The sequence below is a fragment of the Myodes glareolus genome, chromosome 9 (genome assembly GCF_982192425.1).
Source record: "Myodes glareolus chromosome 9, mMyoGla1.1, whole genome shotgun sequence".
NCBI lineage: Eukaryota > Metazoa > Chordata > Mammalia > Rodentia > Cricetidae > Myodes > Myodes glareolus.
The window spans coordinates 14,771,042-14,796,657 of NC_142034.1; the positions used below are offsets into that span (position 1 = coordinate 14,771,042).

The window sequence follows — 25,616 nt, forward strand, 5'->3', positions numbered from 1 at the left end:
CACTCTGTCTGGGTCAGGCAGATGCCTAACTGCCAAGCCTTAAGAAAGACTTAAGATGTCATCTCCAGATCTCATACAGTTGTCTACAGACAGCTGCCACCACACCACTCATGGCTGGGAGATAAAGTTCTCCCCGGGACCATGAGGAGTGATGTAACTCAAGCTTCTCTCCTGTGCCGTGCATTGCCACAGCCTTCTGGATTGGGGGAGGAATTCCAAGAGCATTTTAGTGACAAAAAGCAATGACTTTAACAATGTGTCTGTCTGAACACTTTTAATCCCAGCACTTGGGAGGCAGAGGCAGGCAGATCTCTGTGAGTTCAAGGCCAGCCTGCTCTACAAGGCAAGTTCCAGGACAGCCAGAGCTATTTCACAGAGAAATCCCGTCTCAAAAAACAAAAACAAAATAAAGCAAATCAAAACAAAACAAAACAAAAAACAAAAGCAAACAAACAAAAAACAACAATGTTCCTGTTACCCAGAATATATGTCCCCCACTCATAGGTTCCTAGGAGACAATATGGACCACAGAGAAGGACTCATTGATGACAACCAACATTTCTAGGCTAGGTAAATTAATGGGCTTGTCTTGCAAAGGAAACTTGGGTCTGGCAATGCCCCTGGTTTTTGGTAGAGGAGGAAGCTGAGTACTTAAGTCTAATTGTTAAGAGGTATCAGCAAACGCAATAATAACTGTTCGTTCAGGATATACTTAGGCTGAAATGGTAACTGCGGGCTCTAAGGCCAAACTGCTAAGTCTCAAAACATCACACCATCCTTTGCAAGCCATTTGCTTACTTCAGGCCCTTGTTATGACTTTGGTAAAGTGAAGTTATAATAGTACCTACTGGGCTGGAGAGATGGCTCAGTGGTTAAGAGCATTGCCTGCTCTTCCAAAGGTCCTGAGTTCAATTCCCAGCAACCACATGGTGGCTCACAACCATCTGAAATGAGATCTGATACCCTCTTCTGTCCTGCAGGCAGACACACAGACAGAATATTGTATACATAATAAACAAATAAATATTTTAAATTAAAATTTAATTTAAATTGAAGAATTGGGGTGCTGGTGAGTCAACATGAGGCCAAGCATGTAGAATATTGGCAGTGCATACTAAACAGTCGCTGTTAACCAGCATTTCTGCTTCCCCGTAGCCTCTGCTCCACGCAGCCACCTAAGACAGGTACTTGGGTCCCATTTTACCAAAGTGGCTCGGCCACTAGCACTAGTCCAAGGTCACAACGAGCAGACGGCAAAGCACAACTAGAACCCCCAGGTTGGCATGAATTGAATGACTTTCCTTTTCCACGTCCTCAAAAGGTTGCAGAGGGAAGAGCATGGGAGACTCAGAGCTTCTCAGTGACCAAGTGGGCAGGGGTGACAGGAGGGAAGAGAGGGCAAGCGTTCTCCTGACATGCCTGGTCCAGAAAGACGCCTGTAACATAAAGTGCGCCCTCCCATTTGAGGGCCAAGAGCACCCCACCTCCAGCCCCAGTAGGCAACAGAGAGCTGTGGGAGGCAGAAGATGAAAAGGAAGGCGTGGTTCGTGGTTCGGGAGGCTAAGGGACTGGACCTTCCCCCAGAGCCAACCTTGCGCAGCTGGCGCTTGGCAGCACAGCCTTGCACGAAGCCCTGCCCTCTCTCCCAGCTCCTTCACAGGGCTGTTATATTTTAGGAATTAAAGCGGTGCTCGGTAAAAGCACCAACACCACGAGCCTTAGCAGAAGAATGTGCCTTCGCTGGCCACCCGCCCCACCTGCCGCTCATGCCCCATGTTCAAAGGCTTCCTGTCTCTCAGTGCCTACCGGTTTTTCCTCGGAGTTGCCTCTTAAGAGTCGGCTAGCTCAGTTTCAGAGGCTAGCTGAGGACAAAGGAACCTCTGGCCTGTTTGTCCTGTTGAGTGTTTTGAAAAGAATGCTCTCAGAATAACCACCTCACTCTCTAGCGTGCTGGGCTGGAAGCTTTGGCCAAGCTGGCCCTTCAGGTCCACATGTGCATCTGCGGGGCTGGAACCAGAACAGGTTCTTGCTAGGAAGCTCACCCAGCACAGACTCTGACGTGATTCCCTTTGAAAGCACACGGTCCCGGAGAAGCCCACAGGGACTTCACTCACAGTTCATTGGTTCACTGTTTAACACCGACAGCAGCGTGCTGGGTTTTCCGCCCACAGGCAATGCCCGGGAGACTGCAGCAGCCAGAGGCCGGCATTGTCTGATGGGGGAGCCACAGGGCTCTTATATTACAGAACTGAGCCTCGGCTTTCTGCTCTGGCTAGCACCTAAGGAAGATCCTAGGAAGGAGAGGAAGGTGAACTCCTAAGGCCAGTGGCTTTCAGCACTTGCCCTGGGCCCCAACCCGCCCCTACCTTCTCTGAAGAAAGGTGAGGCCCTTAAGAGCGTCCTCGACTCCACCCCCCCCATGACTTTATAATGCTTTGAACTTGATTTCTTTTAAATGGATAGGTGATGAGAAGTGGAGAAGGGACCAGAGTAGGCAGAGTGGCCTTACCCTCTGAGAAGTAGGGTGCAATACAGTAACTGTCAGAGCCTGACTGTGCTCCAGAGAGAACTGTGTTTAAATCTTACCTCCAGGTTTACTGTTTATCCACGCGTGTGTTGCTTACAAAGTATGGGTAAAGACATCCACCTTCTAGGATCGATATCATGATGAGCTTACATGAGGCCATAAAGTGACCTTCACCCATAGGTACCCACTAAATGCCTCTTCCCACTATAGTGAGTGGGGGCGGCGCCTCTGGGGCTTCTAGCTTATTGCGGTGGAGCTGAGAAAGAAAGCTGTGTATCCAGCTCAAATGGGATCTCGGAGATAAGCAAATGAAATGGAATAAACTTGAATCCACAAAGGCAAGCAGCGTTTTCTGATCTTTGCTTTCCCTCAGAGGAACCTTCTGAAATAAGGAAGAATAGAAAGCCATTTTTGCGACTTTGCCTAATCTGATGGAGGGGGCATTCTGCGGGATGCTAAGCAGCCTCCAAGCAGATAAGCCTCCTCCACCCCCAGGCAAGCCCTGGAACATTCTGAGACTCATCTCCAACCTTTGCCTATGAAAACTCGAAATTATTCTTTCTGCCTAGGTGCCTGAGATGCTGTCCAGGCTCCCTGAGATCCCCCCAGCTAAGCTCCCTCAAATCACTACAGCCATCTACTTTAAGTACAGAAATAAGATATCACAAAACACTGCCACATAAAGGACATTCTTTCAGGAGGACAAAGGGGCTCTTAATAAAGGCTTTTGGAGACACCACCCACAGGAGCTACATCCTTGGTGGGAGGGGTCTCTCCTCCCGCAGCAGAGGTAACCTGCTCTGCCAGGTCAGCCACTTTGACATGCATGCTTTGCCATATGTGTTAAGCAGCCTGAGCAGCCGACAAATGTATTCCTCTCCCTCCCCACTAACTGCCTAATGTGGCTGCCCGACCCTGGTGTAGCTGCCCAACCCTGGTGTGGCTGCCCGACCCTGGATCTGAGACTGAAAACCTCACCCCCGGTGGCTTCACCTTGCCAGTTTGAGTAAAGATTTAAGGCAAATACCAGAAAGAACTGGTGAGGAAGGAACCACTGGGAATTGGGGGGATGGTTCTAGAGAACCCCTTTAACTGATGGTCTCTTTCCCCACCTTTTGACCACACAGGGAGGCAATACAATACGTAGTCAGCTGCACTATTTGTCCTGGGTGGTTCCCTGAAAGAAATGTCATATCTCTTTGGAGTAAGACCGGTCCAGAATCTTCTCCTAAGCAAACAGTGGATACTGTTCCTGACCTTCTCTCAGGTCTGGAAGCAACCCCAGGAGACACTGAAAACTCTAGGGTCCCCAGGCAGCCAAACTCTGCCATTTAGAAGTCTCAAATCTAGCTGAGCAGAAATTTCCAGATTTCAATTGTGCTCACCCAGGCATGATGAATGGCCTCAGACAGCCTTGAGTTTGCTCCTGCTTCTTTGCTGGCGGTCAAGTCCTTATTTGACTCCACGGTCTATACCCACAAAAGCTCAAGGCCAAGTGTGGCTGCAGGTTGGGTGTCCACCGACAGACCAACAAGACATCAAACCCCCATCAGGGTCCTCCCAACATAACAGGAAATAACAACGCAGTCAAGTAGTACTTGACAATGGCAGGCAAACTGGTGGATGATGCTTAAGAATTCTGGCCTTGAATTCCCGGACCGGAGTGAGCCAGGTCCCAACCCATTGCCTTCTAATGTGAGAGCTTAAGCAAACTCCTCCATTTCCCTTTGTCTTTGCTGTCCAGGTGTTCTAGGGAGTGTGTGTGTGTGTGGGGGGGGGTGATAGTAAGAACACAAAGAGTGGCCTCTATGTTCCCATAGCACGCCCCATCCCTGTCTCCAAGAACGGCAGAAGTGGCGTTGGGCGCTCATTCCACAAATGGCTGCCCGGTGTGCAAGGGTGTCCAAGGCTATTTCTGAGACCCCCAAAGCAACTCTGAAAGACAGACTGAAGAAGCAGCTGTCCCCCAAGTGGGCATGGCTTGTCCAGATCAGTGTGCTCAATACTCAAGATGGTAATGACCCTAGGCCCAGGTCCCATTCTCAAATTCTCCCACACTCCCCATGCTCCTCTGAGGGTGTAGTGCAAAAGCTGGTTCAAGATGCATCCTGGGACAAAAGACTTCTGTCCCATCTCCTGTGGGATTTCAGGGTTGCTTACTTGGAGGGGTCATCATTCTCATAGCTACCTAAGAAGAGATATGGGGAAATCTAATCCTCCCCATCCACCCCTAAGATCGATTAGGCCACTGCATGGGTTTCTTCCAAGGTCCTGGAGAAAGGACCTTGAGCAGAATGGGCCAGAGGATGCCTCCAGGGAACCCAGCAGCTAGCTAACACCTTGTTTCATGGAGCTCTAGCACCACAGACGTGTCTGCAGCTGCACGGAGTGGTGTGGGGGCATGGGAACTGTCCAGACTTCATTTGCTCAGGGAGTCGTAGTCTACCGTAAGGCCAGGAGGTCAGGTTGATTGACGCTGGGCTTCTGTTCAGGGTTTGCTCTGAAACAAAGATTTACTCCCAAAGAGAAGATCAAAAATCACCTCTCTCAGAGCCCAGAACCCTCTGAGTTCATCGTGGAGGACACTGGAGACAACCTTGCTCTGAGCCAAGAGACACCATCGCGTACCTTCTGGTCCATTCAGCCATATCAGTATATCAGGCTCCTGCTGTGAACAGAATACCAGACTAGGTGACAGTAAATTTTTTTTTTAAGGGAAGAAAAAGCAGTGGCCCTTGTCCTTTGAAACTTTGGAAGGCAGAATAGACACCCTTAAAGGCAGAAGAAAGGGCCAGCAATGCCGCTGAGGGGAGCCAGGCTGGTCCTTGGGTTTTATTATTTAGGGTTTTTTTTTCTATTTGTTTATTTGTATTTCCATCCCCCAACAAAAGATAACTTTCCTGGGGCAAACATTTGCACATTGCACACTATTTACCAGACATGTTAGACAAGGGGGGCGCTCACACTCTCAGAGGAGAAAGAACAGTGCTTCCAGCCTGGGGTCATTAATATTCTCTGAGGAGTTCTGGGAAGGTGCCACATGGAGGAAAACTGCAAGGACAGCAGCTTTCCAGATACCTCTTTCAATCTCCAGGGGTTCAGGAGAGCAACCCACAGGACATCCCTCAAGGATGCAACAGGAGCACCGGTGTGAAGCGAGGAAACACCTGGCCGCCCAATGTGGGTTTCAGGCCTCCTGTGGGGGAGGAGGGGAACCGGGTGTTGACGAAGGAGCCCGGAGGGGCTCGGTGGAAAGAGGAGAGTATCCTTGCCAGCTCCAAAAGCAATTAAGTGAAGTGGCCACGGGCCTGAGGCAGAGTCTGGCACGGTTAAGGGGAGGTGAGGCAATGCCGGTTAAGCTGAAGCGGAGCCAAGCAAAGAAAAAGTAAAGGTTCGGAGAAGGAGCTGGAGAGCAGAGGAAAACAGCTGGAAGCTGCAATATTAGGCTGCTCCGCTTTAATACAGTTGCGGTGTCCCTGCCTCTACCAGCAATGGACCATCAGAAGGGACAGTGGTGAGTCACATCCTCAGTGCCCCTCGGAAGTCCAGAGCTTCCCAGCGCCTGCCAGAACCCCTAGGCTGCCTGGGTGGGGATGGCGGTGGTTTGCGTCTGGCTTACCCGTAAAGAACACCTCCGATCTGTGACCCATATCTGGGGTTTTGGAACCCTGACATGAGTCTCACTCTACATCCGTGCCTAGTCCTCCACAGACAGGTACAGACACATGGCTGTGGGGAAGGAGGAAAGGGAACACACTCCCCAATTCCACAGATTGCAGAATCCCCGAGGTTGGGAAGAGGGGTGACCGGAGACGCGGCTTCCCCAGGGTCCTTCCAGGGAACCAACCTTTCCCTCTGCTTCCTTCGCTCTAATAATGTGAATGAAGCTTGAGAGAGAAAGTGAGCGCGCGTGAGCGCGGGGAGGGGGTGAGGGAGGAGGAGAAATCCCGGCCGGGGTAGTGCGAGCGCGGGGCCCGAGGCGGAGGGGCGGCGCCGAGAGAGCGCGGCGGGCGGGCGGCGGGTGGAGGCGCGGAGGGCGCGGGCCGAGCGCGGAGGGGAGGGCGGGCCGAGAGGGAGGAGCCCCCGGCCGCCTCCGCCGCCGCCGCCAGCCCGCCCGGCGGCCCGCGTAGCCCGCGCAGCCCTCACTCGCCGCCGCGCCTCGGAGTTTGAGCCCCGCGCAACCCGAGCGCAGGCACGCCCGGGGCGCGGGGTCGGAGCGCGCAGCGCGGCGCCGCCCCCCGGCCCTCGGCCCCCCAGCCCCTGGCGCCCCCGGAGCTGCGCGCCGAGGGAGGAGGGCGGGCGGGCGCGGCGGGCCGGGCCGGCGGGCGGCGGACTATGAGGCGCCCACCATGGTGCGATGCGACCGCGGGCTGCAGATGCTGCTGACCACGGCCGGAGCCTTCGCTGCCTTCTCGCTCATGGCCATCGCCATCGGCACCGACTACTGGCTGTACTCCAGCGCGCACATCTGCAACGGCACCAACCTTACTATGGACGACGGACCCCCGCCCCGCCGCGCCCGCGGCGACCTCACCCACTCGGGACTGTGGCGGGTGTGTTGCATCGAAGGTACGACCCCTGCCCCCAGCGCACGCACATACACGCACACATGCACACGCACACACTGCTCCAGGGAGCGGGCCGGGGGAGGGGTGGGCGCGGCGCTGGCTCCACGCGAGACACAAAGAACCTGAAGCCGGGAGGGTGGGTCCCCGAGCGGACATGGGTGCAGCGGCCTCGGGTCCCTCCAGGCTGGGGACCTTCCCCAACACACTGATCGGACAAACTCTCCGATCGCACGCGCACACCCCCTCGCGCACAGACACAATGAAACACACAGAAACTCACGCACACGCGCGCAACCCGAGAGCGGAGCGATCCCCAGGGGCCTCGCCGGCGCCCCTGGGGGAGGTGGAGGCTGGCGTGGGGGCGGGAGGAGTCTAGGGTTGTGGGGGAGCGGACGCGGGAGGAGGGGGAGGGGTTGCTTGGCAACCGGTGTCTGTGCGATTGCTATGGGAACTGGCCATCCTGGGGCGGGGCCGGTCGGGGGCGGGGAGCACTGGGGCATCTAGGTGCTCACTCCAAGCCCCCAACTGAGGGAGTGAGGGTGGGGTACAGGTTGGGCCCCCGAGTGGGTCTTGAGGAGCCAGGTAGCTCCAGCCGGACGCCCTTCTCATATTCCAAGAGGCCACAGACTCACTCCTCCATGCGCGATGGGGGACAAGGGGGGAACCACACCGTGCCTCCTATAACTGAAGCAGCGAGCCCTGGATCACAGCCCCTCAGCAGGAAGGCTGCAAGAGACCTATAGGAACCACACTGGGGAGTGGGGCTGTCCGCGGACCGGTAGTGGGCTGGGAGGGGCGTGGTCGCGCTGTCAGGGCAGGGCAGGGCTCTGCGACCCCCTAGCATTAAGAGGTCTGAGAGGTGTGCTGAGGTTGAAATGCATCTAGAGGTCGCGATCAGGTTCCCTGGACTGTGAGAACAGCTTCCAGGAGCGCGGACCAGATGCCTCCGACGCCCGAAATGCACTCGACTTCTTAGCCCTCCTGGCGCCCTCATACCCAACTGTGAAACTCGAACTAACAGGTGTCTACAGAGGGGCGGTCTGGTTCTGTCAGGTTGTTGTCTGAGCCACTGCTTGGTCTTGGCTCTGAGACTGGGTACGGAACGGGAGTTGGCAATCATTGCTTTAATTTTTTTTAAAAAAAAATCCTTGGATAGTGTTTCCTCTTTCTTTCCCGTCACCTTTTGTCTTGTGTTCACTCCGCCCCTGGGTGGTTGAGGAAATTCTTCCATCCTCTGACTGCAGCTACGACCCCTTCCGCTAAGTGTGGTGGGATGTGAGGAGAGGTTGGGGACCCGCTCTTAGAAAAAGGGCCCTTCCTGGCTGCAGTTGGAGCCATCTGAAAGGAGGCTTTGTGAGGTCGTGTCTGCTCCGTGACGCCCCCACTGTCCCCGCCAGACCCGGGACTCCTATCCACCTTTGTCCCCCAACACTGACTCCAGATCAGGGCTGCTTCTGCACTTTGGAGCTTCATGCCAGGGCTCTGAGCAGTCTGTCAATGATAGAAGTGTGAGATTAATAGTTAAGGGGCAAAACATGCCTGCCTCACAGAGGAGCCAGTGGGCTCGCGATGACACCCCCCTCTTTTCTTCTGAAAACCATCATTTTGGGTATGCAGATGCTCAGATCATGAACACCTACTCCTCTTCTGGAGAATGTACTCACGTCACTACCTGCCACAGCACCGGAGTTAGAAAGAGAGCAAGGGCTGCGGGCTGTGTTCTGCCTCCCAGGCTCCCTCCCCTGCATGCCAAGTTGGCATAGGGAGTCAGGCCACTGTCGCCCCCACCCCGGAGAAACCTATGGAGCTGGGACCTTTCCCTTTCCCAAGGGAAACTTGAACGTTGTCAAGCCTGGCCTGCACGGTGCCTCCAGTGCCTTCTGTATTAATTCCTCATCCTAATTAGGATTGATGCTGCACTTAGCGTCTTGCCAGCTGCCTCGAGCCGTTTGAACTCACTGTTCATCAAGAGAGCCCGGAGCTGATCAGGGCAGCTGGCTCGCCTGGCAGAGAGAGCCATCTGGGGGACTTCATGGAAAGAACTGGGCTGCCTCTGTTATTCCCCAAAGCTCAGGGGTTTCTGAGGGACAGGCAGGCTGTGTCTACCCCCCAGGGCCAGAACAGCCTCCCGAGACCCAGTGCCGTCAAGAGTTAGTTCAGGATTCCTTGTCCAATGCTCAAATCCATAACTGGGCGGGAACTGCCAGCTTATCTCATAAGAACACAGCATGGAAGCTGACAGCTCCCAGAGCTATTGATGCCTCTTATGATGGCAGCCAGCACGTGGCCAGGGCCTGAGACCAAGACAGTGCGGCTCACCTCGGGCCACTCCCTAGGGACACCGAGAGGTATTTCGGGGGTTGCTACTTCTGTGTTAGTTCGTGTGGGTAAAATACACTATTTCTTCCTGTTTTCTAGCAACAATCCCCCCCTACAAGCATGACATCTGCAACACACACACACACACACACACACACACACGACATCTAAATTAAGAGTTGGAGGAGATGAAGAGATGAAACCTTTGGACAGAAATGGACTACTGCAGCCGGCAGTGAATACCCATAGCTGAGTGCAGCTCCGGGAAGGTGGTGGGTTTGCTGGCGACTAACTCACTAACAGCCATTCCATTTCCTGTGTGTTTCCTATGCATGTTAGACCTGGAGAGCTCCACCCTCTATGCTGAGGCCACAGAGGCCTCTGAGAGGGACAACCGCCATGTCCAGCTTCAACAGAGCTGACCTTGCCCCATCCTCCCCCCCACACCCACCAAATAGCATCTCCTCCACCCACCTGACTTCCCACGGACAAATGTCAGAAGACACGGGGCACAGTACTCCCCAGCAGGCTCACACAGCTTTGGGAAGTACTGCCTTCACCCACACGTGCCAGCAAGAAAGAACCGTTCTGGGACTTGCCCAGAGGCACCTAGGCAGGAGGCAGTGAAGCCAGATTTGAGCCTCTATCACTATGAAGCTCTTCCCGCCCTGTTACCTTGCCCTTTCTCCCAGCAGCTTTTGGTTGCCATTAAAAATAGAACCAAGTATTTGGCTACTCAGTGGAGCCCAGCTCTAAGGTTGGGTGGCTGGCAGGAAGGCCTTTGGAAGCGCGAATGTACAACCAGTGCATAAATTGCATAACACACTCCTCTCTCTCTCTCTCTCTCTCTCTCTCTCTCTCTCTCTCTCTCTCTCTCTCCTTCCATTGTGTTCTGGGCTAGCTTATCCCACCAGACACTCTTCTACCCCCCACCCTGCTCTCACCCCACTATGCATCTCTCTGTCTATCTCTGGCTGAGGCCAGGGACAGAGGGAAGGGGAAACAAAGTCAGTTCTGTCCCAGGCATCAGCAACAAATCCTTGTTGAATCCCTTGTCGTGTTGGGATGTGGAAGGTGGAGATTACTTCCTGCTCAGAGTACTCTTTGGATGTGGAGGGAGAAGACGCTGGGTCCAGAAGCATGAGCCTAGAGCCATCTACCAAGGCTCCACACCTATCATGCACCCCAAAGCACACTCAGGCTGCTGAGGCCCAGACCCCTGAGAGACTCAGTGTCAGCATCAGAGCCAAGTGGAACCTGAACAGCACACTTCCCTCCGTGATCCCCCCTCCACCACATCACCCGTAGATGAAGCCGCCTCCAGCACACTCACGACTCTGTCAGAAGCTTAACAAGACAATTTTGACACTGGGGGTGTGGCTCTTATGCCTCCTTTGTGCAAGCTCAGTGCCGGGCACTAGAAGGAGAGAGTGTCGAGAAGGTTCTAGAACCTTAGGACAGGCAATTCCTTTTCCCTGGTCACATCCACCTCCAGCAACTGGCCAGAATCTTTCATACTAGTGTCCCCAGGCTTTATTCCCATAATGGCACACAGATTTTAAAAATGTAATTCTTAGCACTGTTCCTTGTGTGTGAGAAGGGAGGGGCTAGCTAGGGCACCTGCTTCAGGGGCTCCTAAGCCCTGTCCACCTGTCCACAGGTGGGAGGGGTGCATACTCTTCATGCATCTTGAGTTTTTTCATGGTAGGTGAGCTGGGAAGTGGGTCTTCATACCACACTCTGAGATGAACCAGGCCACTTAGAGCCTGCGCCCAAACGGTAGCTTTGCCACGGCAGCTGCGAGGCCCCGCACTGCGCTGGGACACATCGCCTTTTGTGTTTGTTTTTCTTTAACTTGCGCTAACCACAGAGAGCGCATCCAGTCTGGCTGTGGTGGGTGGTAGTGGCCGCAGCAGGCTCTCCGTTGCTACCACTTTGAGGTGCCACCTTCTGGTCCGCTGGCCCCTTGGTGTTAATAGCAGTCATTACTTACTGGCGACTTTCATAGGTGCGTGTAATTGCCAACAACACTTTCAGGTAAATATTAATTCTCCTGACTTTTCGAGGCGGAGAAGTTGAGGTTCAGGGTGGGTGGAGTCGCTGTGTCAGGGCTGCCTTTCCCAGCCCACACCGGCTTCCATGTAGGCCATCCATTTTCCAGCAGTTATAGGCTCTTGTATGTCAACCACTCAGGCTTGGGAAGGGGCAGTTGAGGGGCTGTTTTACCATATCTGCTGACCTAAGAGAATGGCTGAAAATATCAGAGGCCGGGCCATTTAAACCATAGGCATTTCCTTCCCGTGGTTCTGGAGCCCAGGAAGACCTAGGTAGAGAAGCTGGCTCCTGGGCTTCCGGTGGAATGCTCTCCCGGGCCTGTTGATGGCTGCTTGCCCTAGCGTGTTCACATAACAGAAGGAGGAAGCTGTCTGTGCAATCCCTTCTAAGAGCATCCCCCGCTATGGTCTCATCTAAATATGCCCCCAGCCCCATCTGCATGTCCTGCTGTTCACATTGAAGATTAGGGGACCACTATAGGAATTTGGGGGCATTCAGCAGCAAGTCCATGTCAACAGTGCTTTTCTTTCCTGCCCCCACTCAGCAGCTGGCACTCACTCCCCAGTCATTCGGGGGTCCCCTCTCTCATATCTACTTGCTTGTAATGCCAGATGGTCTCAGTCTTTTGTGTTTCTCTCTGTCCTCGTCTCACCTCTCTGTCTCACACTAGGGTCTCACGTAGCTCAGGCTGGCCTTGAACTCAGCACACTGAGATGACTTTGAACTTCTTGCCTCTGCTTCCTGATGCCAGGACTGCAGATGAGCGTGCATCACCACGCCCAGTTTATACTGGTGCTGGGGATCAAACCCAGGACTTTCTGCATGCTGGGCAAACACTCGTGCAACTGAGCTGCAGCCCAAGCCCCCTCCTGTCTCTCTTCTTGAAAGAAATACCATCTCCTTTTCATTGGAGTCAGCTGACTTAGTAAGAAAAAGACAGACAGTTTGGTGGACCCCGGTCTGAGGGCTGCTCTCAGGGTCCCACTACAGAGCTGGCTCTGGAGAAGCTGTGTGTCCTTTTCAGGTAGGCTCAGCAGTTCATCCCACAGGTTTACAATCCATCTCTTATGTCAGTCTCCTGGGTAGCTCAGATTCTGAGGAACCCCAGGAAGCAAGCGGTCACAGAAAGACAGAGTGGGAAAGGGACCTCTGATCCTAGGACCCAGGGTCTCAGAAATGTGGAAGGCAGAGAACAACACAGCCAAGCTGGAGTCACTTGGTGTGGACAGGACAGACTGCTTGGCCTCTGTCTCCTCATCTGACACATGCAATTTAGCTGGTCTGGAACCTTCTCACCTCCCAGAATCAGACTTAGCTTGCAGGTTGGGTGAAGCTCTGAGCACTTCTGCTGGAGACAGGCACTTTATGCTCCTTCTGAATACCTCAGCTGTGCTGTACTAAGTCACCTGTCTGTGATATAAGCTGCCTGCCTGTCAACATTTCACTAATTCATTTGTTCATTCATTCATTCTTTCTTTTGGCACAAGCTCATTAAACACCCGGCGTCCTCAGACCTAGGAGGCCCTGGATCCTTGATACAAGCAGGATACACATTCTGACGGAACATCTGACAGCTCTGTGCTAATCTGTTCTCTGACAGAGTCAGGAAAGGAGTGTCCTCGGGGAGACTGCAACCCAGTCCTAGTCACAGCTGAACCAAACCTGATGTGAATGAAGGCGGATCAGCAAGGTGGGCCGAGGGCAGTCCAGAGAGGGTGGCCCAGGGAGGCTCAAGACCAGGATTAGGGAGTCCCTCCTCCTTTTGCCCGGGATTTCTGCTGCTAGTCAGACTGGGTTTAAGTATCTGATGGTTTTTTTAAGTTATTTTTTTCTGAGACAAGATTCCATGTAGCTCAGGCCAGGCCCAGAATTCTGTAAGTCGTCAAGGTTGACCTCGAACCCTGAGCCTCCTGCTCCCGCCTCTCAGGTGCTGGGATTACAGGTATGCACCACCACAAACATACTTGGCTGAGACAATTTATGTTTTTAGATCCTCTAGCTTTATGTGGAGGAGGGGGGATTCCAGCTGGACCCTGTGGTGGGTGGCCACACCAGAGTCCTAGAGTCCTGGGGCCAAATGGCGGCTGCAGAGATAGGAGGTACGAAGGAGAGGATGGATGGGTGGGGAGGAGAGAATGAGAGAAGCCGAGGCTGCTGGCCGGAACTGACGCTGCACAGCCGGCTGGGTGATGGTACCATTGCTCAAAAGGAGGACGACTGGAGAAGGAAGAAGATGAAGGAAATCAGATCCAGGGCTCACTCGGGTTTTGGACGTCACGAACCTCCATGTTCATAATAGGCAGTAGTGCTGAAAGGTTCCATGGAGCCTCACGGGAGCCTGTGATAACTAACCAGGCCCAAGGTTTGTTGCCACCGGCGTCTCACTAGTAGGTAGGGTTTCTGAACCTTGGCATTCTGTCACTGCCCTGCGCTGTAGGGTCTTTGACTGTGTCCCAGCCTTGAGCCGCTAGAAGCCAGGAGCACAGCTCCTCCTGTTGCGACCACTCATGTGCCTTCAGATGCCACCATGTCCCACTGGCCCATTGGTGTAGCGGAAGCATCCTGTAGTCTGGGGTGAAGGCAGGCAGGCCTGATTCCAGACAGAAGCTCTGCTCCGTTCTCTAACCTTCAGAGACACACAGGGAACTCAAGCAAGGGGTGGGGCAGGTCTATTAATGGGGTGACCTGGCATCTGCTTTAAGTGCCCAAACTCCTTCCTTTATTAATAGCAAGGCTCACCTGCCTGTGCCACCCTAGCACGAGGCCTCAGCCGGCCTGCGAACTGCTGATGAAGCTCGGTCCTCGCACACCGCAGGCGAAGGAAACTCAGGACCAGCAAAGCAGAGTGGCTCGGCCAAGGTCACAAGGCAGCGATGAGGGTCACTAACAGCCGAGCTCCAGTGAGTGCAGAGGTCACCCCGTTAGGGTCTGTCCCCAGCACAGCTTACCCTGGGGCAATAAGCAGCCACCGTAGAATAAGCATCAGGGTAACAGCCATAAATGCAGACCCACTGAGACGTGCACCGCTGCAGGGCTCCATGTCGCAGTGTGTCGTTTCTGTCATGGTGGCCCCTGCCCTCCACCACAGCCTCATCCTTGGTAGGTGTGCAGGATTCACTCTTGGGAGACCTTCCAAAAGGAACACATTGGTTCCATTCTCCCAGGAGGAGAGCCCCCAAACCCCCACCCTTAATTGGTTTTTTCTTAGGGTACCCCCCACTTGCTAGCAATTATTTACCACAGAGTTATGTCTTTATCATAGCCATATTTTTGTTTGTTTATTTGTTTATGTTTTGAAACCAGGTCTCGCTGAAATGGTATAGTAGGGTATTGAATGGGAGAGCAACTAGCATACACTTTCAGAGTAGTGATTTCCAGATAGATGGTTTGTAAGAGGCTGCTTGGTAGATCTGTCCCAGGCCCTTCCCTGCATGAGGCCCCAGGGATAAGCCCTGTGAGTCTAACTAGGCAGGTGAGGGACTTAGGTGACAGCCACCAGCATACACAGCAGACCCTCCCAGTGCAGCGCAAGTGTCTATGTGATTCATAGACAGCGCTGTCCCTCCCAGACCCCAGATATTCTCTCTCTCTCTCTCTCTCTCTCTCTCTCTCTCTCTCTCTCTCTCTCTCTCTCTCTCTCTCTCTCTCCCTTCTGGCTTCCAGACAGCAGAGTGGACTCTCAGCCATAGCCAGTGTTGCTAAGTACCTGGAACCAAGATGGGCGCAGGGACTCCACCAGTCAGCCCCTCCTTGGGATTTTCAGACATTCACCTGGGTTGCCCCCAGACACTGGTGGCCTCTTAGGTGTATGGGTTGGCACCTGAACTGCAGCCACAACACCTCCAACCCCCAAAATCCTCTCAGCAAGGCACACAGATGGAAAGGTACCTGCAGACTAAAGCCCTGTGGTAACCCAAGATTTCATTTGTTTATTGTTTGGGGGTTTTATTTTGGGATATTTGAAACAAGATCTCATGTAGCTCAGGCTGAACTCACTTTGTAGCCAAGGCTGACTTTGCACTCCTAATCCTCCTGCCTCTGCCTCCCAAGTGCCAGGATGACAGATGTGCACCATCAGATGCATCTTGGTTTTGTTTTCCTTTTGGCAATGCAGAGGTTTGAACTCAGGACCCCACACATACTAGGCAAGCACTCTAACTCTGAGCTACAATCCCCAGCCTGTTTTGGTTCCATCAGATGGTCTCACTGCATAGCCCAGCCTCCCAGGTGCTGGGATTATGCCACCACCATCTGCTGCCCGTCATTTATCCCTGCTACCCTTTCCATTGCCTCCTCATCTCTGCGAAATAACCAAAGGGCCTTGATTCGGGAAATAACCAGGCTAGCTAAAAGATAAAACAATTTTATCTGTATTTATTATAAGAGGAAAACTCATGAAACAGGAACAGAAAGTCCAAGTCTCAGCTGTGCTGAGAGGGAACCACACAGAGAGAGCGCATCTGGGCTGTGTGCTGCCATTTTAATCCAGGTCCCAGAAAGCCACACCCTATCTTGATCCCACATCTTAAAGATAATTGGTTGGCAAAGATTCCCCATCACCTCCCCCTTTTGTCTAAATAAGAACGATCCAAACCCAATACAAAACTATGTACAATAGGAACAGATAACAAGTATAAAATTACAACCAATATAAACAATATTAAGCAATATATAAACAATATTAATTTATTATGTATAATAAATGCTTTAATAGACATTCCATTCCAAAGAGTCTAAGTCTTGCATCAGAAATAGGCTTGGCTAAATCATAAGAGGAAGTTAACTACAACTGTCTAATTTTCAACCCCATCAACGGCCTGAGAAGGGAGATGATATTTCTTGAGCAGGCAGGAAGTACAACCAAGCAGTTTCCAAAGTGAGCAGTATAAGATGGAGACAATTGGCTATCTGAACAATCACTCAAAGTCTCAATTGCAATGTTGAAGAAGCCAACTTTGGCTAAGGCCTAGCATAACTGACAGACCATTTTCAGAGGCAGGAAATTTTTTAGAACCGTCTTACCCTGTCTTGGCAAGGTTTGGCAGTCCTTTTCCTTGTGTCCTGCTTGTCCAGTGTGGATACCATGTACTTTATCAGTGGTTGAGGCATGGGCAGTTCCTTGCCCAAGGCCAATTGTGCCAAAAAGAAAATAAACTCTGAGTGGAGTGTCTTTGGTGTTCAACATTTTCTCAGGAATAGATTGGTATTGTCAGGAGCAATTATGTCTCATGTCAACAGAACCCTAAGTTATTTAAATGCCATGTTCTACAGATCCTTGAAGTGGTTGAAGATTACCTATCTAGACAGAATACAATCTCTATGTATCTAAATAGCCTAATTAATCTGACTATATGTATAACAAACGTGAACAACTATTGACCTATAATATTTAATACCTATATAACTTAAGGACTAAGACTTCATGTCAGAATATTAAATAATTTGTAAACAAATGTGCAGCAAATGAGGACAATGACCTCAAAATGTAAACAATGTATAAGTATCTTGATCAGAGGTAAGAATAATATATAATACAATGCTAAAATATATCCTAAAAGTTGTATCAATATACAAAATGTCCTAAACAGAGGTAGAAACATGCATGTATACAATCTGACAGAATAACTGTGCCCAGGTGTACAAATATTGTGAACAGAAATAACAAATATAATTTTAACTTGTATCAATATACAAAAAACTATACCAATGTAAATTATCCAGAAATAATAGCTAACAAGTATTCACTCTATTACTCACTATTATTATTAGTGTGAATATGTAAGTTAGCTCAATTTGGGAAATCAGTAGGCTAGCTAAAAGATAAAACAATTATATTTTTATATATTATAAGGGGAAAACTCATGAAACAAGAATGAGAAGCCCAAGCTCAGCTGTGCTCTGAGGGAACCACACACAGAGAGAGCACCTGGGCTGGGCTCTTTTTTCTCTGGGTCCCCGAAAGCCACACCCTATCTTGTTCCTGCCTCTTAAAAATAATTGGTTGGCAAAGATTTCCCATCAGGGTCTAAGAAGTTTCTTAACCCAGCAGAGTTCCAAATCAAGCCTAGGAGAGAAATGAATGAGTAAAAACGGCTAGTCTGCCTGCCTTTCCTGCCCCCAGCCTTTTACTTCCTGGCTGCCAGGGACAGAAGGAAGATCTGAATGCTCATCACAGTTAACTCTTTCTCCCCGCATCTGTCCATAGAGAAGCAGCAATAGCACGGAAGTCACAGAGATCTGGGTTCAAATCTAAGCTTTACCACTTCTCAGCTGTGTGTCTCCAGACAAATGACCTAGTCTCTCTGAACACCAGCTCTTCCTGCATAAAACAAGGTATTCTGAGATCAGCTCCTAGGGTTGTTTTAATGTCATTCTACAAAACATGCAAAGAGCCCTTCCCTGCGCCTGGCACCTTGTCGACATTTGGAGCATGTCATCACCTTTTTTCCCATTTCCGTCATTCCTGTGGTTTGGAAGTTGTCGTAATAGAAAGAGCTCTCCCAGATGTTGCCGCTGACCTGAGCAGATAACTTGGGCAGCTTCCAGGCCTCCAGGGTCTGGGGATGGAGGAGGCTCATCGATGCTAGCGATGTTTGCTCATCACTCTGGGAGACAGAGCTCCACCTGGCTGTCCAGAGCCCCAAAATTGATAGATGAGGTAGAAGCTGAGTGGTCACTGATATCCAGCAACAAAAAGGGCAACATCTGGGGTAAAGCTTAGCATGGTCCAATGCATTCATCCTCTTTCTGGGATAAAGCTAAGGATGGTCCAGTGCTTCCTTCCTTCTGCTGGGGTAAATAAAGCTAAGGATGGTTCAATGCATCCTTCCTCCTGCTGGGATAAAGCTAAGGATGGTCCAATGCATCCTTCCTCCTCCTGGGATAAAGCTAAGGATGGTCCAATGCATCCTTCCTCCTGCTGGGATAAAACTAAGATGGTCCAGTGCTTCCTTCCTTCTGCTGGGGTAAATAAAGCTAAGGATGGACCAATGCTTTCTTCCTCCTGCTGGGATAAAGCTAAAGATGGTCCAGTGCTTCCTTCCTCCTCCTGGGATAAAGCTAAGGATGGTCCAGTGCTTCCTTCCTCCTCCTGGGATAAAGCTAAGGATGGCCTAGTGCATCCTTCCTCCCTCTGGGATAAAGCTAAGGATGGTCCAGTGCTTCCTTCCTCATGTTGGGATAAAGCTAAGGATGGTCCAGTGCATCCTTCCTCCCTCTGGGATAAAGCTAAGGATGGTCCAGTGCATCCTTCCTCCTGCTGGGATAAATAAAGCTAAGTATGGTCCAGTGCATCCTTCCTCCTGCTGGGGTAAATAAAGCTAAGGATGGTTCAATGCATCCTTCCTCCCTCTGGGATAAAGCTAAGGATGGTCCAGTGCATCCTTCCTCCTGCTGGGGTAGAGTTAAGGATGGTCCAGTGCATCCTTCCTTCCTCCTGCCTGGACCCAAACTCTGCTCAGACCTCAAAGCTATAGCTGTGATTCCCAGTGTCAGGAATGGGGACAGATAAGGAATGGTTGGGTCCCTGGATGTGGAGACCATTGCAGAGGGTCAGCAGAGGTGTGTACTGGACATTCTCCAGTTGGTCCACTGACCTCTTGAGACTCCCTGACTTGCTCAGTCATCAGATTGGACAGATACCCATTCTAGTCTCCATGCTCCCTCCCTCCTCTCTCCTCCCTCCGCCTTCCTCTTCCTCTTCCTCCTCCTCCTCCTCATTTCCTTCCCTCCTCCAGCTTCCCTTCTTTCTAGCTTCCCTTCCTTCTCCTCTCTCTAACCCTGCCCCTCCCCAGTGGTGTGCAAACATGCAGCGTGAAGAGACTTGGGAAGGCCTGCGATGGTGGCTAGGATCCCACAGAAGCAGGAACCAGGACTTCAGAATTCTTTTCTTGGAAATGCTCCGAGCTTGCCCCCTACCCCCAACACACCTTGGCAGGGGAAGGCTTGCGAGCACCTCACACATGAGGTGTGGGGAAAGCTGTCTGCCAGCGGGAGGAGTCTCCCTTCCCCCTCCCACGGATTGTCGTCATCTTGCCATCCTCCATTAAAAATTCGGGGGCTCTGCCTTGTGCCCAGGATGGCACTGGCCACTGCAGAGACAGGGTAGAGCCTTGTGTGTGCGTGTGCGTGTGTGCGTGTGCGTGTGTGTGATACTTGCTAGTCTTCTGGGCTCCCTCTAGAGCACAGCTTCTACCTCTTTTCCCAGCCTCTTCTCCTCTACTCAGGCTGCCCCTGCACCTTCACCTAGATGCCTGGTGGCGTCCTTAGCCCTCTGCTCTCTCTCTCTGCGTGCAGCCACAAAGGTCTTGCCAAGCTAAGTCAGATCACACCGCTCTCCACCTCCCTCCAGTGAGAATGCACCCACTTGTGAAAAAGCCAGGCTCAGCCCCGATGCCTCCAGCTCTAACCCTGTCCAGCTCTGGTATTTCACAGGGTCTTAAGTGAACCCATGGATGCTTAACAGGAGGAGAGGTTGGAGTCGGTTGGAAAGGCCTGTGTTGGAGTCTTGCTCCAGTCTGCTTGGGCACGTTCCTTTGCTTCTCTGAGCCTCTGTTTTTTCATCTGAGAAATGGGGGCATGGATGGTAGGCTGTCCCCATGTCATAGCCACAAAGGTCAAATGGGATTGAACCCGAGGAACCCCGCTCTGCCCATATGTGGTGCCACTGTCTCATTGGTGAGCATACTGTGCTGAAGGTGCACCCCGGAAGGCTGGGGACACCACAAGGTGATGTCTGGGAAAGGAGCTGGACCAGTGCATTAAGAGTCACGGGTGCATGGGCCAGTGAGATGACTCGGTGGGTGAAGACACCTGCTGCCAAGCCTGAGTTAAATATCCGATCCTCACATGGTGAGAAGACAAAAGAATCGACTCCTGCAAGTTGTCCTCTGTTGTCCTCTGATATATGGGATGCACAGCAACACACACACACATGCACACACACACGCACACACACGCGCTCGCGCGCACACACACACACACGATAGATAGATAGATAGATAGATAGATAGATAGATAGATAGATTTATTTTTAAAAAGTTTTAGACCCTGTGTCACCTGCCAAGTTTGAGTATGTAGTGTAGTGGGTTTTGTGGGTGCCCTCCTCCTGTGGAGCAGAGATGGAATGAAGCTGGGCGGCCACCTAGGCTGCCCCTGATATGAAATGACAAGAGTTGAAGCCAAGTCTGAGGGAGATCAGCAGCTGTTGGATATCCAGAAAGAAGAGTGTGTTCCAAAGACTGAAGGACGCCCTCCTGACCCGCTGGGCGTGGTGGGTGGCAGTTCGGGGACAGATCCAGAAGTAGGAGACCAGGAGGAACCCTGAGCCTGGGAAGTTCACAGAAGAGCCATCTTTCAGGGCTGAGTGGGGAGAGGAGAGCTCAACTTCACTATATATCTGGCTGAAGACCTCCTACCTCCTGGGTTTGAGACAGCCATGGCCTGGGGCTATAGATGAGGAAGCTCTGCTGGAGGAATGAAAACAGCTTTCCGTGGTGATGTGAAGTAAGTCCCAGTGCTTTGGGCTCACGGTGGCGGTCACACCTCTAAACTGAAACTGGCTGGGAGACCTGGTGGTAGGCTTTTGCTGTACGCATTAAGCTGTAATTCCAAAGGTGCTGTTGGGATCCTGCAAGGTTGGCACTCCTAGTTTGGGCAGGAAAGGGAGAGACGACTAGAAAACTTGACATCAAGATTGCTAGGAAAACCCAGATTCCAGGCTCAGAGATGTAGCTCATTTGGTAAAGTGCACAAAGCCCTAGATTTGATCCCTAGCACCCTGCAAACCAAGGGTAGTGTCACAGATCTGTAATTCCAGCACTTGGGAGAGCTGGGGGGCGGGATCAGGATCAGCTCAAGGTCATCCTCAGCTACCTAGGGAGTTCACAGACTGCCTGGGGCCAGTGAGGGAGTGGAGAGTACAAGCAGGCGGTACATGCAGGCCCAGAGTTTGATCCTGGCGGTCAACCTCGCTGCTCTTCTGCCGTACTCATCGAGGCATGGTCTCTTCATCAGACCAGCTTACTCTGGGGATCCTTGGTCCCCTTCTTCCTAGGCTGGGATTACAGCCATACCCAGCCAGCCTGACACTTAGGTGGGATCTGGGCATCCAAACTCAATCCTTATCCCCGTATAACAAGCTCTACTGAGCCAACTCCCCAGCTCCTCAACCACCTCTGAACGAGAGGACCCTGCAGATGCCAACAGTGATCCCAAGCTGGTGCTGAGGGGAGGAGGGTCATAGAGATGGCTGCTGCTTACAGAAAGCTAGAAGTCACATCGCTAACATCTTCTAGGAGCGACCGCCAGGATGCCCTCCCATCAGGATCTGGGACTGCCTCGAAGGGAAACACAACTCCCAAGCATTTGCAGAACCTGCTGAGTCCCTGGCTCTGCACTAAGCACTGTGGGTCCAGAAAGCCTCCAAACACTTCCCCTCTGATCCTGGAGAGCCACCTACAACAAGAGAGACATTTCACAGGGTGGGGTGTGAAAAGAGCATGTCCTATAACGGGCTTGAACTAAACAGTACTCCTGTAATTGGCATCAGAAGAGAGCAAGCAGGGCAGTGAGGCAAAGCCAGACCTGGTCTAAGTCAGGTTTTCAATCCAGACTGCCTTCCCCTAGCAAGGGAACCCTAAGCCAATCGCTCTACCTTCTCTGAGACTCAGTTGCTTTCTCTGTAAAATGGGTAGGCGGCAGCCCCCCCCCCCCCCGCGCCTTGCTCATTTTCTGACAGGAGGGAAGGGTGGACTTGGCGTGGGGCTGGAATTGTGGCTGTGAACCATTTGCATCTCATTCGCTGTTATACAGGATGCCCAGCACCTGGAGATATTATGTGATAGCCCAGAATGAGCATGGGTCTTAGAAACAGAATTCTAGCCAGGCAATGGTGGTGCATACCTTTAAACCCAGTAATCAGGAGGCAGAGGCAGGAGGATCTCTGTGAGTATAAAGCCAGCCTGGTCTACAAGAGCTAGTTCCAGGACAGGCATCAAAGCTACAGAGAAATCCTGTCTCGAAAAAAGAAAGAAAGAAAGAAAGAAAGAAAGAAAGAAAGAAAGAAAGAAAGAAAAAATGAAGGAAGGAAGGAAGGAAGAAAGGAAGGAAGGAAGGAAGGAAGGAAGGAAGAAAGAAAGAAAGAAAGAAAGAAAGAAAGAAAGAAATAAGGAAAGAAAGAAAGAAAAGGAAAAGAAAAAAAGAAAGAGAATTCTTTGGTGTTTATACCCCAGTACTTCTGCACTCACTCCTAATCCAAAACCCCAAACCATGGGCAAGGAAAAAAAGAGGAACCCCCACCTCAAGACTCCCTCAGGACATCTCAGGACACCCAGGCTCCCATCCAGGGACTGCACAGCCCAGCCGAGGCCATACCACCAGCTCATCATTAAGATGCAGTGGGTGTGGGGTGAGGCTACTCAGCGCTGCTTCCGGACCTCGCTCTGAAAAGCCCTGATAACAAGTGCACATTGACAGCAAGGGTTCCCCAGGCGAGCATGCTGTCCCCGGCTCGCATCTGAGCCCTCACCCGAGACGTTTTCTCGCTTCAGCAGTTTGGCTTGTCATACAAAGGGGGCTCTGATTCCTCCTGATGGCTGACTCCTCTTGCATGAAAAAAAATGGCTTCTGTTGTCTTCGAGTCCAAGGAGCCCAAAGATTCCCGAACGTGAGTCCAGGTCAGATGCCCGGTGACTGAGAGGTCCCACTGGCCTAACCGTTCAGAGGGGCTCATTTCTTCCTCCTTGGTGATCCCTTACAGCCTGTAGCCTGAGGCCCTGAGGCTGTGTCTCTCTGGCCTTGGAGTTTGTGTCTCCTTCTCTCATGCTAGTCAGTTCCTTTGTCCATGAGCGGCGGCATTTGACGTGTCCCAAAGGTTCCTTTCTGCTTGGGTAACCACCGTGCCAACATGGCCACCATCACTTACATACCTGACCACCCCTGGGATGCTCTTTTCTTTTTTATGTGCCCCCTCCCGTGTATGTTTATGTGTGGAGAGAGAGAGAGACTAGAGTTCAATACCAGGTGTCTCTCTTGGTCTCGCTCCACCCTGTCTTTTGAGACCGAGTCCCTCACTGAATCTAGAGTTTACCAATTCAGAAAGACTAGCTGGTCAGAGAACCGCGAGCATCTGCCTGTCTTGACTCCCCAGTACCAAGATGACAGACACACACCACATCTCCAGACATCAAGCTCGGGTCCTGGGACTTGCATTACAAATACTTCACCCACTGAGCCCTCTCCCCATCCCAGGTCCTCCTTCCATAAACGTCAGTTTCTCGCCCCCTCTTTCCTGTCTTCCCTCTTTTCTCTTAATTATTTATTATGTATAGTGTCTGCTCGCACATGAGAAGAGGACACCAGAGCTCATTGTGAATGGTTGTGAGCCTTCATATGGTTGGTTGCTGGGACTTGAACTCAGGAACTCTGGAAGAGCAGCCAATGCTCTTAACCTCTGAGCCATCTCTCCAGCCCCCCATCTTCCCTCTTTTTCTTTTTATTTCTAATAATATCTCTTCTTCCTTTCCTGGCCAGCCATATTTAATTCACTTCCTGTACGAGACAGCCTTTTTAAAGTCCTTGAAGCATTAAAAAAAAAAAAGTATTACTTTAACTCTGCCATGATTAGGAGTGTTCTTAAACACGGGGAGAATTCTATTAAATAACTGAGCAAGCGAAAACCCCACGATTGTGGGCCCTTTAAAGATCATCTGGGTGCAAAGTAGATGGGCCTGTGGCGATGACTGCTGTGTTAGGCTGGGAAAAATATTGAAAGGAAATTCACCAAAATGTTAATGCGGTAGTCACGGCAACCAGTGATTTATCTTCTCTCCTATGGTTTCCAAATTTTCTATTTTGTTGGAGGGAGTGGTATAAACCACTGGGCCCGGCTCCAGACAGATGAATGGATGCGTATGTTTCTTTCCCACTGACGGTGTTTCACCTCTTTATTCTTAAATGCTTCTCGGCGCCACGCCCATGGCTTGTGGCCAGGGTTTCACGACTGGTCACCCCTGACTTATAACCAAATTGATTCCTGGATCAAAGCTTTCAAGGGCCACCCATAGTTGAATCTTTCATTTCCTGTACGTTGCAGTTTACACACTGGGTTTTTCGTCCTAGAGACGCTCAAGTAATGGAGGAAATGAAATGCAGATGTGGGCTCTCGGGGACTTCTACCACATCTGTAAAGCCGAGTACCTCATGGCGAGCCCCGAAGGTCCTGAGACCTTCTGAGGGACGGCCAGACTGACTCTAGTGATGTTCAGACAGAAGCAGCCTCGATCTGTTGCTTCCCCCAGCCCCTGGGGTTCTTCCCCTGTGACAAGTTAAACAATGCTTCGTTGCACCAGAAATCCTTACACTCTTTCTATAAAGGGCTCTCTCTCTCTCTCTCTCTCTCTCTCTCTCTCTCTCTCTCTCTCTCTCTCTCTCTCTCTCTCTCAAGAGAAAAAAGAAAGAAAGAAAATTTCCATTTGTGTGAAGTTTGGACAAATCTGTGCATAGAGAGTCCATGGGAGGAAAAGCAGCTTCCACGGGGCCTCTTCATGCTAGTGACATGACCCCTTTCTCTTGGTGTCACAGTCACTTGGCCCTTTAAACGCCACTTGATGCACAAGTGTCAGTTTCCTGTCCGTCCTGATGGCCGGGTCACCATGCTGTGTCCAGCTAGCCGGGGTCTCGGTTAAGACAAAGGTGTAAATGAGCCCAGCATGAGAGGCCGTGGATGCCAGCACAGATTCTCCAGCTCTCCGGTGCCGCTCTTGACCTGGGAAGGTTATTCTTGATTCGGATCAAAATTACCATCCTTCTGGCAGTGACGTCACTCCTTTCTTCTTCAGTCTTTCCTGGAACCTGAAAACAAAGCACTCGTCTCTGGCCCTGCAAGGCCCTTCAGATTCTTGGAAGTGGTTATTTCTCCTGAGTCTGCCCATCTCTGGAGAAGAGGAAAGGAAATTTACCTGGATTTTATGTGTGTGTGTGTTTATTTATATGTGTGTATATATATACACACACATACATATATGTAAAATATATGGTAGTTACATTATAGATTATATGTAGTTGTGATATAGGTTATGTATGGTTACATTGTATATATTATATGTATGGTTGCATTGTGTGTGTGTGTGTGGTTGTTTGCCCATTTC

At 51.3% G+C, this 25,616-nt stretch overlaps 1 protein-coding gene across 2 annotated transcripts in view; it reads left to right on the forward strand.

The window, feature by feature from the left end:
• Positions 1-6,849: 6,849 nt before the first annotated feature.
• Cacng4 (calcium voltage-gated channel auxiliary subunit gamma 4) overlaps positions 6,850-25,616 on the forward strand; it is a 64,836-nt gene continuing 46,069 nt past the window's right edge. For both annotated transcript variants that reach the window (XR_015738732.1, XM_048446062.3), the window contains exon 1: positions 6,850-7,096. Coding sequence is in view for 1 of the 2 variants with exons in the window: in XM_048446062.3 (XP_048302019.2) it covers positions 6,877-7,096 (220 nt within the window). In the remaining variant the exon portion in view is untranslated. The remainder of the gene's footprint in view (positions 7,097-25,616) is intronic.